The sequence below is a fragment of the Mesoplodon bidens genome (assembly GCF_964165515.1).
Source record: "Mesoplodon bidens genome assembly, chromosome: 4".
Classification (NCBI taxonomy): Eukaryota; Metazoa; Chordata; class Mammalia; order Artiodactyla; family Ziphiidae; genus Mesoplodon; species Mesoplodon bidens.
Genome location: NC_138160.1, coordinates 59,466,243 through 59,479,957, shown reverse-complemented (window position 1 = coordinate 59,479,957; position 13,715 = coordinate 59,466,243). Strand labels below are relative to the sequence as shown.

Below are 13,715 nucleotides of genomic sequence, written 5' to 3'. Positions count from 1 at the left end.
GCCAGGTCATGGAAGCAACCTAAATGCCTATCGACAGATGAATGGATAAAGAAGATGTGGTACATATATAAAAGGGAATATTACTCCGCCATAAAAAGGAACGAAATTGGGTCATTTGTAGAGATGTGGATGGATCTAGAGACTGTCATACAGAGTGAAGTAAGTCAGAAAGAGAAAAACAAATATCGTATATTAACGCATATATGTGGAACCCAGAAAAATGGTACAGATGAACCTGTTTGCAGGGCAGAAATAGAGACACAGATGTAGAGAACAAATGTATAGACACCAAGGCGGGGAAAGTGGCGGTGGGGGGGCAGGTGTGATGAATTGGGAGACTGGGATTGACATGTATACACTAATCTGTATAAAATGGATAACTAATTAGAACCTGCTGTATAAAAAAATAAATAAAATAAAATTCAAAAATTCAAAAAAAAATGGTATATAAGGCCTCCCCCCCAAAAAGGAGATCAGGTAAGACGAACAGATTCATATTTCAGGTCATATTTTAAGTTGAGCATCACAACTTGATCTGAATCCATTTGCACATTGTCCTAGAAAACAAGATAGCTGTCTTTTTTTTTTTTTAATTTATTTAGTTAGTTATTTATTTATTTTTGGCTGTGTTGGGTCTTCGTTTCTGTGCGAGGGCTTTCTCTAGTTGTGGCGAGCAGGGGACACTCTTCTTCACCGTGCGCGGGCCTCTCACTGTCGTGGCCTCTCTTGTTGCAGAGCACAGGCTCCAGATGCGCAGGCTCAGTAGTTGTGGCCCACAGGCCTAGTTGCTCCGTGGCATGTGGGATCTTCCCAGACCAGGGATCGAACCCGTGTCCCCTGTATTGGCAGGCAGATTCTCAACCACTGCACCACCAGGGAAGCCTGATAGCTGTCTTTTTGCTGTGTCGAATTTTTGATCCATCAGCAGGTCACCGGGCCTATACCACCCAAGAAGCAGGATTTGCTTCTCTTTCCGGTCTTAGTTTTTGAAGAAACCTTTGTTTATAAAAATGTGGTGTGAATTTGTTTTCTCTTCCAGCATGGCCCTCACCATCCCACAGGGCAAACAAAATGTTCCCAGCTTCCTGCTTATTTTCTCTGTGATCCTTCAGAGCATCCAAGATAATAGCAGAGACAGGTTGTTAGACAAATCAGTAGGTTGTCATGAAATATGCAATATATACAGTTCAAATGGATCAGGGCCATGGAACTAGTTTAAGGCCTCTTGTTATCCTCTGGTATAGCTTTGTGAAATAATCTCTGACCTTTATACAACTTGGCATCACTGTGTTGATGAGAGGCAATGTGCTGAACAGGGTGAAGAAGGCTACTGGGCCAACCTGACAAGATGGAGAGGCAGCTGAGACACTGCTCCAGCCTCTTCCTCCCCAGAATCCATCACTGAGCAGGCATGCTTCTTTGTTTTCTCTGAACGGCATAACATAAACTTCTTTAAGCTATGAATTTGCCAAAACCAGTTGAAATTGAGGATATCTGCTAATGGTACCCAAATATCCTGTCAGTCAATGGATGATAAACACTAACATTGTAGAGAAGCACCATTATACTGCCCACATTGGTACTGCATCTTAGATTCTTTCCTATAACAGGGCCTGATACTCCATGATGCTGACAAGGGGTTGACTCATGACATCTTCCATCTTTAAGCGAGTCACTGTGGACAAGATGCTATATAAGAAATGCTATAAAATACTGGTTTTACTGCTAGTCTGAGTCTCACTCTGCGCTGGCAATGAGATTACAATAACACACTACAAAGGTAAGTGTTACATGAACAACCTTAGTTATTAGTAGCCATTATGAGAGAATTAAGAAAGAATCGTCTTTACACTTTAGATACCAGGATGGTGTTCTCGTGTCTGGCAGAAGGAGCATCATAACAGTTATGAATGGAGTTGGCAACTGGTACAGCAGGCACTGTCCAATGAGGGTAGAGAGAGTGAGGTGCCAGAAGTGACTCGTTATTCCCATCATTAACATTTGAGGTGCTGGGAGGTCAGGACTGCAGGGGGAGGGGGTTTCTGGAGGAAAGACCAAGATAGCCAGACAGCAGAGGGTCCCCTTGTGGGGTTTAGGGCAGTGCCTATTCACCAACCAGTATCAAAGTACTTCAATATTTTCACAACTGGTTAAATTGCTGCATCAGCTGACTACCAGTCCTAGTTGCAATAAATCAATGCATATGCTTGGTAAACCCAACTGGATCCTTGCTACTGAACACTGTAATTGCTAATAATGGGACTATACCACAGGCATGATCTTGCCAATGACCATTTAATTTCACTAGGAATTTCAGGCATTTTTCAAGGAGATGTGGGATTAAACCAATTGAAATATTCATCACACGGCCATATACTTACAACAGCTGCAAAGATGTACTTCTGGTCTTTTTCTTGTAAAAAGAGCAGCACATCAGATAGAAGCAGAGCTAGGATATCTTCAAAGGAAAAATATTACTAGTATTAATGAAGCAAACCACAATTCAAATGTCTTTATTAAAATTCTAATTTCATGTTTAAATAATTTAAATAAACATACTAAAAATAAATACTAACTTTTAGTCTAACTATAAAACCTTTATTAAAATGCCTGTATTATGATAGCTAAAGATATATTTTATAGATAACTTAGTAGGTAAGCTGTGTTTAAGTGCACGCTTGTGTGTGTCACAGTTGGTACAGCTAAATCTCCAGCAAAATTTAATGTTGTAGCCTTCCAAATGGAAGAAAAAGATTCAATAAAAAACAAGGTTCTAATAGAATAGAGCAAGCCCTTACCTTTACGGCAAAAAAGTGCTTAATTAAAAATGTTCATGGGCAGCTTCTGCCTTGAATTACTATATATACTCATCTGCTATTTTGTTCCATCTGGATCTGAGGGAAGTCTGAGGTCCTACACCTCCCTTACATACTGTTCACAAGAACCCACCTTCACTATACCACTAACATTCTAACAAAAAGTTACCCAGCTGTTCAGTCCACAAAACAGATAAAGAGCAAATGACTTGGAGCAATAGGATCTACAGACTGTGGTTAATATTTTAGTTGTGGTTAATATTCTAAGTATGGTTCATGTTTAGTTGCAACACTGCAAGTTTCTGATCAATAAGTCCTTTGGTCATCTGTTGCAAGCACTACCAAAACTTGATAATCCTTCAGTGGGTAGCAACCTTGGAGTACCTGGAATTTAACCACCTCTTCCTCTCATTGCTTACCTAAGGAAGATACTAAGACATATCAGAAACAAGAAGGTTGGGCCAGTGGTGCTTAACCCTGACTGCAGACCCACCTGCGTGCTTTGAGCATCCCTATGCCTGAGCTTCACCCCCAGACCAATAAAATCAGAACCTCTGGGAGGAGACTTCAGCATCAGTAAAATTTTTAAACTCCAGAGGCCATTCTAGGGTTTTAAATCCAGTGGCCAGTGTTGACAAAGCCTCGGACAAGGTGCTAGCTACAGAATCATTTCTTAAGGATCAGAATAAACTATTTTAGACTCTAACCAGATTAATAGGCAGGTTAATGCCTGATAGCAAACAGCACACCAATGTCAACGTGTATATTTATGCATTACTATGTATATTTATGCATTATATCATTCAGTCCCAAAGATGATGTTCAGAGCTCATTTTTCCCCTCAATGGTCTGAGCTCCTGGCTGGCTTGGCACACAACAGATCCTGAGTGTGTAGGCACATTTTCCAGAATAATATTTCCATGCCAACAATTAGCAGAATTCTCAGGTCCTTTGATTCAAACATCGCAAACTTGAAAACCCATGCAATACATAAGAAGCCTTTTGCTTGAGGCAGCAAACTTCCCCCTAAGGTTTGTAGCGTGGTCCACCTGTGCCTATGGAAGTTTTCATCTTGATCCTACAGGGATCTTTCCACTGACCTAGGGTTTGTGTGTGGGCCTGCATCGCTGAACCATTTTTCTTTGGAAAATCTGTCCTCTGTTAAATGAATAATGTGCGTGAACATGAGGGAGAAATTGGTCTGTTAGAGCCACGGTACCTTTGAAACGACCCGTAGCGGTTTTCCAATAAACAAGGCCATCGTATAACAGGGTCCTTTCTTTACTCATCAGTGCCTGTTTCCTAAACACGTGGCCATTTTTAAGCTTGGTATATGTTTTGTTTTCAATCTTATTTAGGATCTCAAGCCATTTTTGTTTTTTCTCATATTCGCTGACTTTTAAATCCACAGCTGCAATCATGTCTTTAATTAAGCAAAGAGCTTTGCATAAGTCTTTCTGTTCTTCAGTGCTCTCTGCATGGGAAAAAGAAAGAACAGACACCATGAAATAAGCCAGAGCGCTAATAAGGAAGACACTTTTTCTTTAGTTTTAAATAAAGTTAAATACATCATCCAAATAGCAAAAATCCCAGAGCAAAAATATTGGATTAACTTCAAATATTCTATCATCACTCCACACCCCCCCCAAAAGGATGGTTAAAATGTATTATTAAGAAGATTTACATATCAGATGCTTCAGCAGAAACACTGTGACAATATGAGGTCTGAGTTCTAGAGACTGGTCTGACCTTCCTTCCTAGAGCAGTGAATGTGTTATAGCCCAAGTTAGGCCTTCCTTCCACCTTCCCAGACACAGGTAATTAAGCAAACCCCACACCTAGCTTCTTAGAACTTAACTGAGCTACAAGCCCAAGCTGGAGTCCTTTCCCAGAAGGGAGCTGCAGGGTGACTTGAATAGACCTCAGACTCATTTGCTTTACTAGATCCCTCTCTCCCTAAAAAAATAACATATAAAATTATAACTTACAACTGCATTAACATAAAGATAAATATATTAATATATATTAAAACATTTTTTCAACCTAAAAAAAATGGGACCAAGGCACTGTGCAGAGTAGGTAACTCAGCCACGCTCACGCCAACAGAGTAGACAATCATTGAATCCAGCTGCTACTCTGAAATACTGGCCATATCTCTTATCTCTAGATTATCTTAAGAAAAACTGCTGGAGAAGTTTCTGCAACAGCCTCCTGGAGCTCTAGATGAAACCAAATGTAGCTATTTTCTATATCTGATTTTAAAAAAACGAATTGATGTTTATTGAGGTGAATGGAACTGAAAGGGAAAGTTTCAGGAGGTCAGAAAATGCTAGAAGGAGAGGAGAAAGAAAAACAACAGAGAAAATAAAAGATTCTCTAAGAGCCTAGAGCAGCAGAAATAAACACACAGAAATAGCAGTGAAATGGAATAAGAACAAGTCCTCCAAAGGGTCTAAACTTTCCAGGCTCTAAATGCCTCAGAGAGCTTTGTGAGGAAACCAAGGAATAGATCGTGACACCAATCATTAACAAGGAAGATTTTCTCATTGCTCATGAAAAGAATATACTTCATTTACTTCACTACTTTACTATACCTGCCACCCACCTAAGCAGCACTCCCCACCATGAAAAAAAAAAAGATTCTTCTTTATAAAGAGCATATTTTAAATATAGGAAAGCTGAGTAGTAAAAATCAAAGTTGAATTACAAAGTAACTTAAAGTAAGGCCAAGAAAAGGCTCCGAGTCTTCTGACCTGCAGGAATAAATTACTGTCTTTTAACCACTTGCAACTCAAAGTGCAGCAGCATTGGCCCCACCCAGGGGTCTTGTTAGAAATGCTTACCTTGGGTTCTACCCCAGACCTAGTGAATCGGAGTCTGCATGTAGATGAGATCCCCAGGTGAGGGGTACTCCTAATGAAATTCCAAAAGCACTGCCATAAAGAGTCACATGAACCAATGTTCCCAGCAACTACAGAGGTTGGAGAAGTCTGACCTAACTAAGGAGGCAGTGTTCGTTCAGCCACTATGACGTCTATGCGTGCAGAGCCAGAAGTCACACTTCTCATTTCCGACACACAGTAGGCAATCACTGTCATGCATCCTACCTGGAATCTGGCATGGGATGATTCTTGGAGGAGCACTAGCTGGCCTAACACAGTCCGACAGATGTTAGTCTTTGAGTATTGTATTAAACTTAAGAAAGAGAATATAACCATAATATAAACTAAAAGTCTTAATTTTGTTTTCATTCTTTAACTGAGAACAAAATTATGAGGCTTTTCTCTTTCTACTGTGCTTATATTTTCTTTTATGTTAAATTATAGGAAGCAATACAAATGGGACATAAGGAATGGATGCTACCATTCCTGCCTGAACTTAGATCCTAATGTGACTAAAAAAAAATGGAAAGACCAAATCATGCGTTTCTATTCACTGAGACCCCTTCCAAATAAAGGATGTTAAAAGTTGACTTTTTAGAGTGGGAATTTAAGATCTCATTACCACTTTCATGATCTCCAAGGCAGTTGGTCATAATAAAGATAATAAAAACAGCTCCCACTTATCAAGCACCTTGTTTATACCAGGCTGTGTACTGGGCACTTTCTGAGACAATCTCACTTAATCCTCACAACAATTCCATAAGATAAAGATTAGTATTCTCGTTTGGTAGTGGAGAGAACTGAGGCTCATTTCATTACCTTGCCCAACTAATGAGCGGCAGAGCCAAGTACCTGCAACGGCCCTGCAAGTTTACGCAAGGCCAAACCAAAGCCCTTGTTAACAGAAGACACTACCACCCTAATAATTTACTCACGATCAATAAGCTAGCTTGAGGAACAGGCACTTTTATCTGTCCATTCATTGCACTGTTATATTTATTTATTGATTGATAACTTATTCTGCACTAGGTATTGAATCTAGACCCCTCAAGGAGCTTACGGGCCAGCCATGTGCATTAACAGGTTCTTAAAGGACATCCAGATGTTAATCCTTGAACTTGATGAATTGACAGGGTCAAAAATAGCTCCTTCATAAATCATTCTCAATCTAATAAATCACTGCTGGGAAGGTAATAGGAAGATGAAGAAGAAGAGGTATTAAGGTCTGGATATGGGGGAAATACAGATGGGAAGGGTAGGGTCAAAGTATGAGGAAGTCTACTTGCTTTGGGCTGCTTGGAGGAATTCAGACTACTGGCCAAGTCACATTATGAAAGATAACTTTTCAAAATGGATCCAAATCCTAAGGCTTCACAGTTTTTCCATAACGAAAAATCTTTATGAATCAGGGACCCACAAGCATTTATAGCTGTTTACAACACCTCAGCTATGTTTAAAACTAATGAAAGAGGCAAATGTTTATCCCAGAAGTCATCACTCACCCTTTGTGTACTGCAATATCCTTTCCACCAAGACAGGGTATTTTGTGATGCGCTGAGTGACCAGCAGAATGCATTCTGGAATTCCTCGGCGTCGAGCCAAAAGATTACTATTTCGGAGCTTAAAAAATATATATATATGTATATATTTTTTAATTTTAATATACACAAACACTACCTGTATTTTCTTTTTAGGTAGGAATTTAATAATACAAAGAATCTGCAATAGTATAATTCTATTCAGACGTAACATGCTGCATCATTAATTAAAACTTGATATAGTCATTAAATTGTATACTTTGAAATTAATTTCAATAACCCAACTCTCCAAGATTAAGAAGTTTCAAGTTACACTGATGTACTTAGAGTTAATTCCAAAAATGAGCAGGTTTGAAGACTTATAAGTGCTAAGATTCATGAATAGCAGAAGTTTTGAAAAATATTCAGAAATCAAAGTTACACTTTGAACATGAATGTGCAATTAACTGTTTTTCTAACAGGTTTTCCTCTACATTTGTTATTATTCATCATAGCAATTAAGTTTCCTCTAATCTGGGCAACTTTTTTCTAAATATCTCAAAGCCTTATTTTCAAGTTCTCAATACACACGTATGTTTAAAAAAAAAAAAGGAGGAGAATCCAGTAGCTTTCTTAAAATGGTACATAAAAAATTAGAATCTATGAAACTCTAAAGGACAAATTTCTTCAATAAATAAGTAGGACACCAAAAAAATGGGATGGGAAGCATTCAATGTAAAGGTGATTTAAAAGACATAACCCCCCATGGATAATATATAAACCTTGGTCAGATCCTGATCCAATTTTATGAGCTAATGAGGGGAATTTGATTACTGGTCAGCTGTTTGAAGATATTAAAGAATTATTGTATATTTAAGTGGAATAATGCCACTGTAATTTTTAAAAGATATATTGTTCAGTGATACAAGTTATATATGAAATGATGTGCATCACAGACTTGCTTCAAATTAATCCAGTAGGGATGGGGTGGGTTCTTTATTTTTACTGTGGTTCTTCTGATTTATAACTTGTCAGGGCATGAAAAGCTTCACAGGATATTACAAAGGTGCTCAGAAGTATGAAGAACACGGCTTCGCAAGTATAAATACAAAAGTAAATGATTCGGGAGAAATATTTTACTAACACAGAAAAAGAGGCTTTCTATCTTTGTCACAAACTTATCGCTTCCTTCTTCCCTGAAAAATAGTACCTAGATGTGAAACTTGGTTAGATCATCTAAAAAACAAGTATGAACTTCATGCTGGCTTACCATTTTGTAACAGAGTTTTAAAATACTTGCCTTAATAAAATTCTGAAACTTTTTATTCTGCTGGAGTTCTTTAAAGAGGCTAACAGCCTCCTTGTGGTGGCTACAGAATTCCCCATATATTTTCTTCATTTTATTTGCATTTTCTTCTGAAAACTGAGAAGAAAAACATTTCAATGATGGTTTATAAATTTAGTCAGTTCTAAACACTAAAAAGAACATGCAATTTTCATATATTTCAGTACATTCTTGGCAAATAAAGAATAAACATCCACAAATTTCTGACCACAATCACTTCTTTTCCCCAGATACTTTTTAAATTAAAGTAAGAGGAAGTAGTCAAGAGGTAAAAGGAAGACATCAACCTAATGTGATTATATTATATTGAACTAACTCAATTATCAATAGCCCAATGAAAAACATTTGATATCTTCTATTTTTGTGTGTTTATGCAACTTTATAATTTCAATTTATAGTTTTAATACTTTTATAGATTGAAGGGTATGGGGCACATTTGGGGATCCTCAGGAAGGTTCACATTTACATTGGGTAACTGATCATGTCCATGAACTCAGTCCTCGTTGGGAATTTAATTTTTGTCATCACAAATGGATCAACAGGCAGGTTATCATTAGCCAAGATGACAGAGAAAGATGAGTAACCAGAAGGCCAATTTATTAACTGATGGACACAAGTAGAGATGTGGGCTGGATATTTCAATAACCTTGACCTGCAGAAAAATCTCTGTAGAAAAATCTACATGGGAACAACTTAGAATCATACGGTGGTATGGAGAGAATCAGCTGAATAATTTGAATGCCAACGTTTCAGACTCTGATGACCCTATGTATACATGTGGGTGTTGAAGATCATTGTAACAGACACCAGAACACACCTACACCTCCTTAGAAAGTACTTAAAATGTACATCCCTATCTCTGGTCTTTTCAACTTTGCTCACAGTTTTATCTATGCTTGAGGCCAATACATCTTACGAGATGATCCTTAAACCACCACCAATAATATATAGGTATAAATTTAACAAAACCTACACAGGCCTTGTGTGCTGAAAACAAACTACACAATGCTAATGAAAGAACTCAAATAAGATTTAAATAAATATACCATGTTCATAGATTGGAAGACTCAACATAGTAAAGATGTCAATTCTCCCCAAATTAATGTATAGGTTTAATGCAATTCTTATCAAATCCCAGCAAGTGTCTGTACATATAGACAAGATTATTCTAGAATTTATATCAAAAGGTAAAGAAACTAGGATAAAAACAATTTTGGAAAAGAAGAATAAAGTGAAAGAACTCAGTCTAGACAATTTTAAGATTTATTCTATAACTACTGTAATTATGACTATGGAAAGATACACATAGATCAATGGAACAAAATAGGAACCCAAAATGCCCAACAGATTTTGACAGAAGGCAAAAGCAATTTATTGGAGGAAGGATAGCCCTTTCAACAAATGATATTGGAGCAGCTGAACATCCACAGGTCAAAAAATAATAAAAATAACCTTGACCAAAGTCTCATATTTTATACAAAAAGTAACTCCAAATGGATCACAGACCTAAATATAAAACATAAAACTATAAAACTTTTAGAAAAAAAAAATAGGAGAAAATCTTTGGGATCTCAGGCTAGACAAAGAGGTCTTAGACTTGAAATCAAAAGCATGATCCCTAAAATATGAGGGAGTCCGGGAAAAAGTTTGGCCTGTGCAAGAGGCAAGAGACCATTGTTTCAAGGTGTGCGAGGAGAGGGGATTCATAGCACCGCCTAAATGAGCTCTAGAGACGGGCGTGAGCCGCGGCTATCAGCGTGGATACCAGAGACTGGCATGAAACGCTAAGGCTGCTGCTGTAGCTGCCAAGAATCCTGTGTGCAAGCACAGGTCACTATCCACACCTCCCCTCCTGGGAGGCTTTGCAGCCCGCCACTGCCAGGGTCCCGTGATCCAGGGACAACTTCCCTGGGAAAACACACGGCGCGCCTCAGGTTGTTGCAACATCACGCTGACCTCTGCTGCTGCAGGCTCGCCCCGCATTCTGTACCCCTCCCTCCCCCAGGCCTGAGTGAGCCAGAGCCAGTGAATCAGCTGCTCCTTTAATTCCCTCCTGTCTGGGCAAAGAACAGATGCCAGAGGGCAACCTACATGCAGAGGAGCGGCCAAATCGAAAGCTGAACCCCAGGAGCTGTGCGAACGAAGAAGAGAAAGGGAAATCTCTCCCAGCAGCCTCAGGAGCAGCGGATTAAATCTCCACAATCAACTTGATGTACCCTGCATCTGTGGAATACCTGAATAGGCAACGATTATCCCAAATTGAGGAGGTGGACTTTGGGAGCAACTGTAGACATGGGGTTTGCTGTATGGGACTGGCTAGATTCTGATTTTTATGTTTATCTTAGTATAGTTTTTAGTGCTTGTTATCATTGGTGGATTTGTTTATTGGTTTGGTCGCTCTGTTCTTTTTTTTTTAATTACTTAAAACTTTTTTTATTTTAATAACATTATTCTTATTTTTTATTTTAATAACTTTTTTTTTCTTTCTTTCTTTCATTTTTCCTCCCTTTTCTTCTGAACCGTGTGGCTGACAGGGTCTTGGTGCTCTGGCTGGATGTCAGGCCTGAGCATCTGAGGTGGGAGAGCTGAGCTCAGGACACTGGACCACCAGAGACCTTCTGGCCCCACGTAATATCAATTGGCGAGAGCTCTCCCAGAGATCTCTGTCTCAGTGCTAAGACCCAGCTCCACTCAATGACCAGCAAGCTCCAGTGCTGGATACCCCATGCCAAACAACTAGCAAGACAGGAACACAACCACACCCATTAGCAGAGAGGCTGCCTAAAATCATAATAAGTTCACAGACACCCTAAAACTCACCACCAGATATGGTCCTGTCCACCAGAAAGACAAGATCCAGCCTCACCCACCAGAACACAGGCACCAGTCCCCTCCACCAGGAAGCCTACACAACCCACGGAACCAACCTTACCCACTGGGGGCAGACACCAAAAACAATGGGAACTACAAAACTGCAGCCTGCAAAAATGAGACCCCAGTTAAGAAAGTTAAGCAAAATGAGAAGACAGAGAAATACACAGTAGATGAAGGAGCAAAGTAAAAACTCACCAGACCAAACAAATGAAGAGGAAATAGGCAGTCTACCTGTAAAAGAATTCAGAGTAATGATAGTAAACATGATCCAAAATCTTGGAAATAGAATGGAGAAAACACAAGAAATGCTTAACAAGGACCTAGAAGAACTAAAGAGCAAACAAACAATGATGAATACAGTAAATGAAATTAAAAATTCTCTAGAAGGAATGAATAGCAGAATAACTGAGGCAGAAGAACGGATAAGTGACCAGGAAGATAAAAGAGTGGAAATAACTACCACAGAGCAAAATAAAGAAAAAAGAATGAAAAGAACTGAGGACAGTCTCAGAGACCTCTGGGACAACATCAAATGCACCACCATTCGAATTATAGGGGTCCCAGAAGAAGAAGAGAAAAAGAAAGGGACTGAGAAAATATTTGAAGAGATTATACTTGAAAACTTCCCTAACATGCGAAAGGAAATAGTCAATCAAGTCCAGGAAGCACAGAGAGTCGCATACAGGATAAATCCAGGAAGAAACATGCCAAGACACATATTAATCAAACTATCAAAAATTAAACACAAAGAAAAGATATTAAAAGCAGCAAGGGAAAAGCAACAAATAACATACAAGGGAATCCCCATAAGGTTAACAGCTGATCTTTCAGCAGAAACTCTGCAGGCCAGAAGGGAGTGGCGGGACATATTAAAAGTGATTAAAGGGAAAAACCTACAACCAAGATTACCCAGCAAGCATCTCATTCAGATTCGATGGAGAAATTAAAACCTTTACAGACAAGCAAAAGCTAAGAGAAATCAGCACCACCAAACCAGCTTTACAACAAATGCTAAAGGAACTTCTCTACGCAGGAAACACAAGAGAAGAAAAAGACCTACAATAACAAACCCAAAACAATTAAGAAAATTGTAATAGGAACATACATATCGATAACTACGTTAACTGTAAATGGATTAAATGGCCCAACCAAAAGACACAGACTGGCTAAATGGATACAAAAACAAGGCCCGTATATATGCTGTCTACAAGAGACCCACTTCAGACCTAGGGACACATACAGACTGAAAGTGAGGGGATGGAAAAAGATATTCCATGCAAATGGAAATCAAAAGAAGGCTGGAGTAGCAATTCTCATATCAGACAAAATAGACTTTAAAATAAAGACTATTACAAGAGACAAAAAAGGACACTACATAATGATCAAGGGGTCAATCCAAGAAGAAGATATAACAATTTTAAATACTTAAGCACCCACCATAGGAGCACCTCAATACATAAGGCAAATGATAAAAGCCATAAAAGGGGAAATCGACAGTAACAAAATCATAGTAGGGGACTTTAACACCCCACTTTCACCAATGGACAGATCATCCAAAATGAAAATAAATAGGGAAACATAAGCTTTAAATGACACATTAAACAAGATGGACATAATTGATATTTAAAGACATTCCATCCAAAAACAACAGAATACACTTTCTTCTCAAGTGCTCATGGAACATTCTTCAGGATATATCATATCTTGGGTCACAAATCAAGCCTTGGTAAATTTAAGAAAATTGAAATCATATTAACACATATCACAACTCTACGAGACTAGATATCAATTACAGGAAAAAAACTGTAAAAAATACAAACACATGGAGGCTAAACAATATACTACTAAATAACCAAGAGATCACTGAAGAAATCAAAGAGGAAATCAAAAAATACCTAGAAACAAATGAGAATGAAAACACGACAACCCAAAATCTATACGATGCAGCAAAAGCAGTTCTAAGAGGGAAGTTTATAGCAATATAATCCTACCTCAAGAAACAAGAAACATCTCAAATAAACAACCTAACCTTAGACCTAAAGCAATTAGAGAAAGAACAAAAAACCCCCAAAATTGACAGAAGGAAAGAAATCATAAAAATCAGATCAGAAATAAATGAAAAAGAAATGAAGGAAACAATAGCAAAGCTCAATAAAACTAAAAGCTGGTTCTTTGAGAGGATAAACAAAATTGATAAACCATTAGCCAGACTCATCAAGAAAAAAGGGAAAAGACTTAAATCAACAGAATTAGAAATGAAAAGGGAGAAGTAAGAACAGAC

General features: G+C 38.4%; 1 protein-coding gene across 10 annotated transcripts in view; it reads right to left on the bottom strand.

Moving 5' to 3' along the window:
• ARHGEF28 (Rho guanine nucleotide exchange factor 28) overlaps positions 1 to 13,715 on the bottom strand; it is a 314,507-nt gene that overhangs the window by 56,361 nt on the left and 244,431 nt on the right. For all 10 annotated transcript variants that reach the window (XM_081232412.1, XM_081232406.1, XM_081232410.1 and 7 more), the window contains 4 exons: positions 8,516 to 8,638; positions 7,201 to 7,318; positions 4,036 to 4,290; positions 2,382 to 2,458 (listed from right to left, as the gene is read on the bottom strand). In XM_081232412.1, the coding sequence (XP_081088538.1) occupies positions 2,382 to 2,458; positions 4,036 to 4,290; positions 7,201 to 7,318; positions 8,516 to 8,638 (573 nt within the window). The remainder of the gene's footprint in view (positions 1 to 2,381; positions 2,459 to 4,035; positions 4,291 to 7,200; positions 7,319 to 8,515; positions 8,639 to 13,715) is intronic.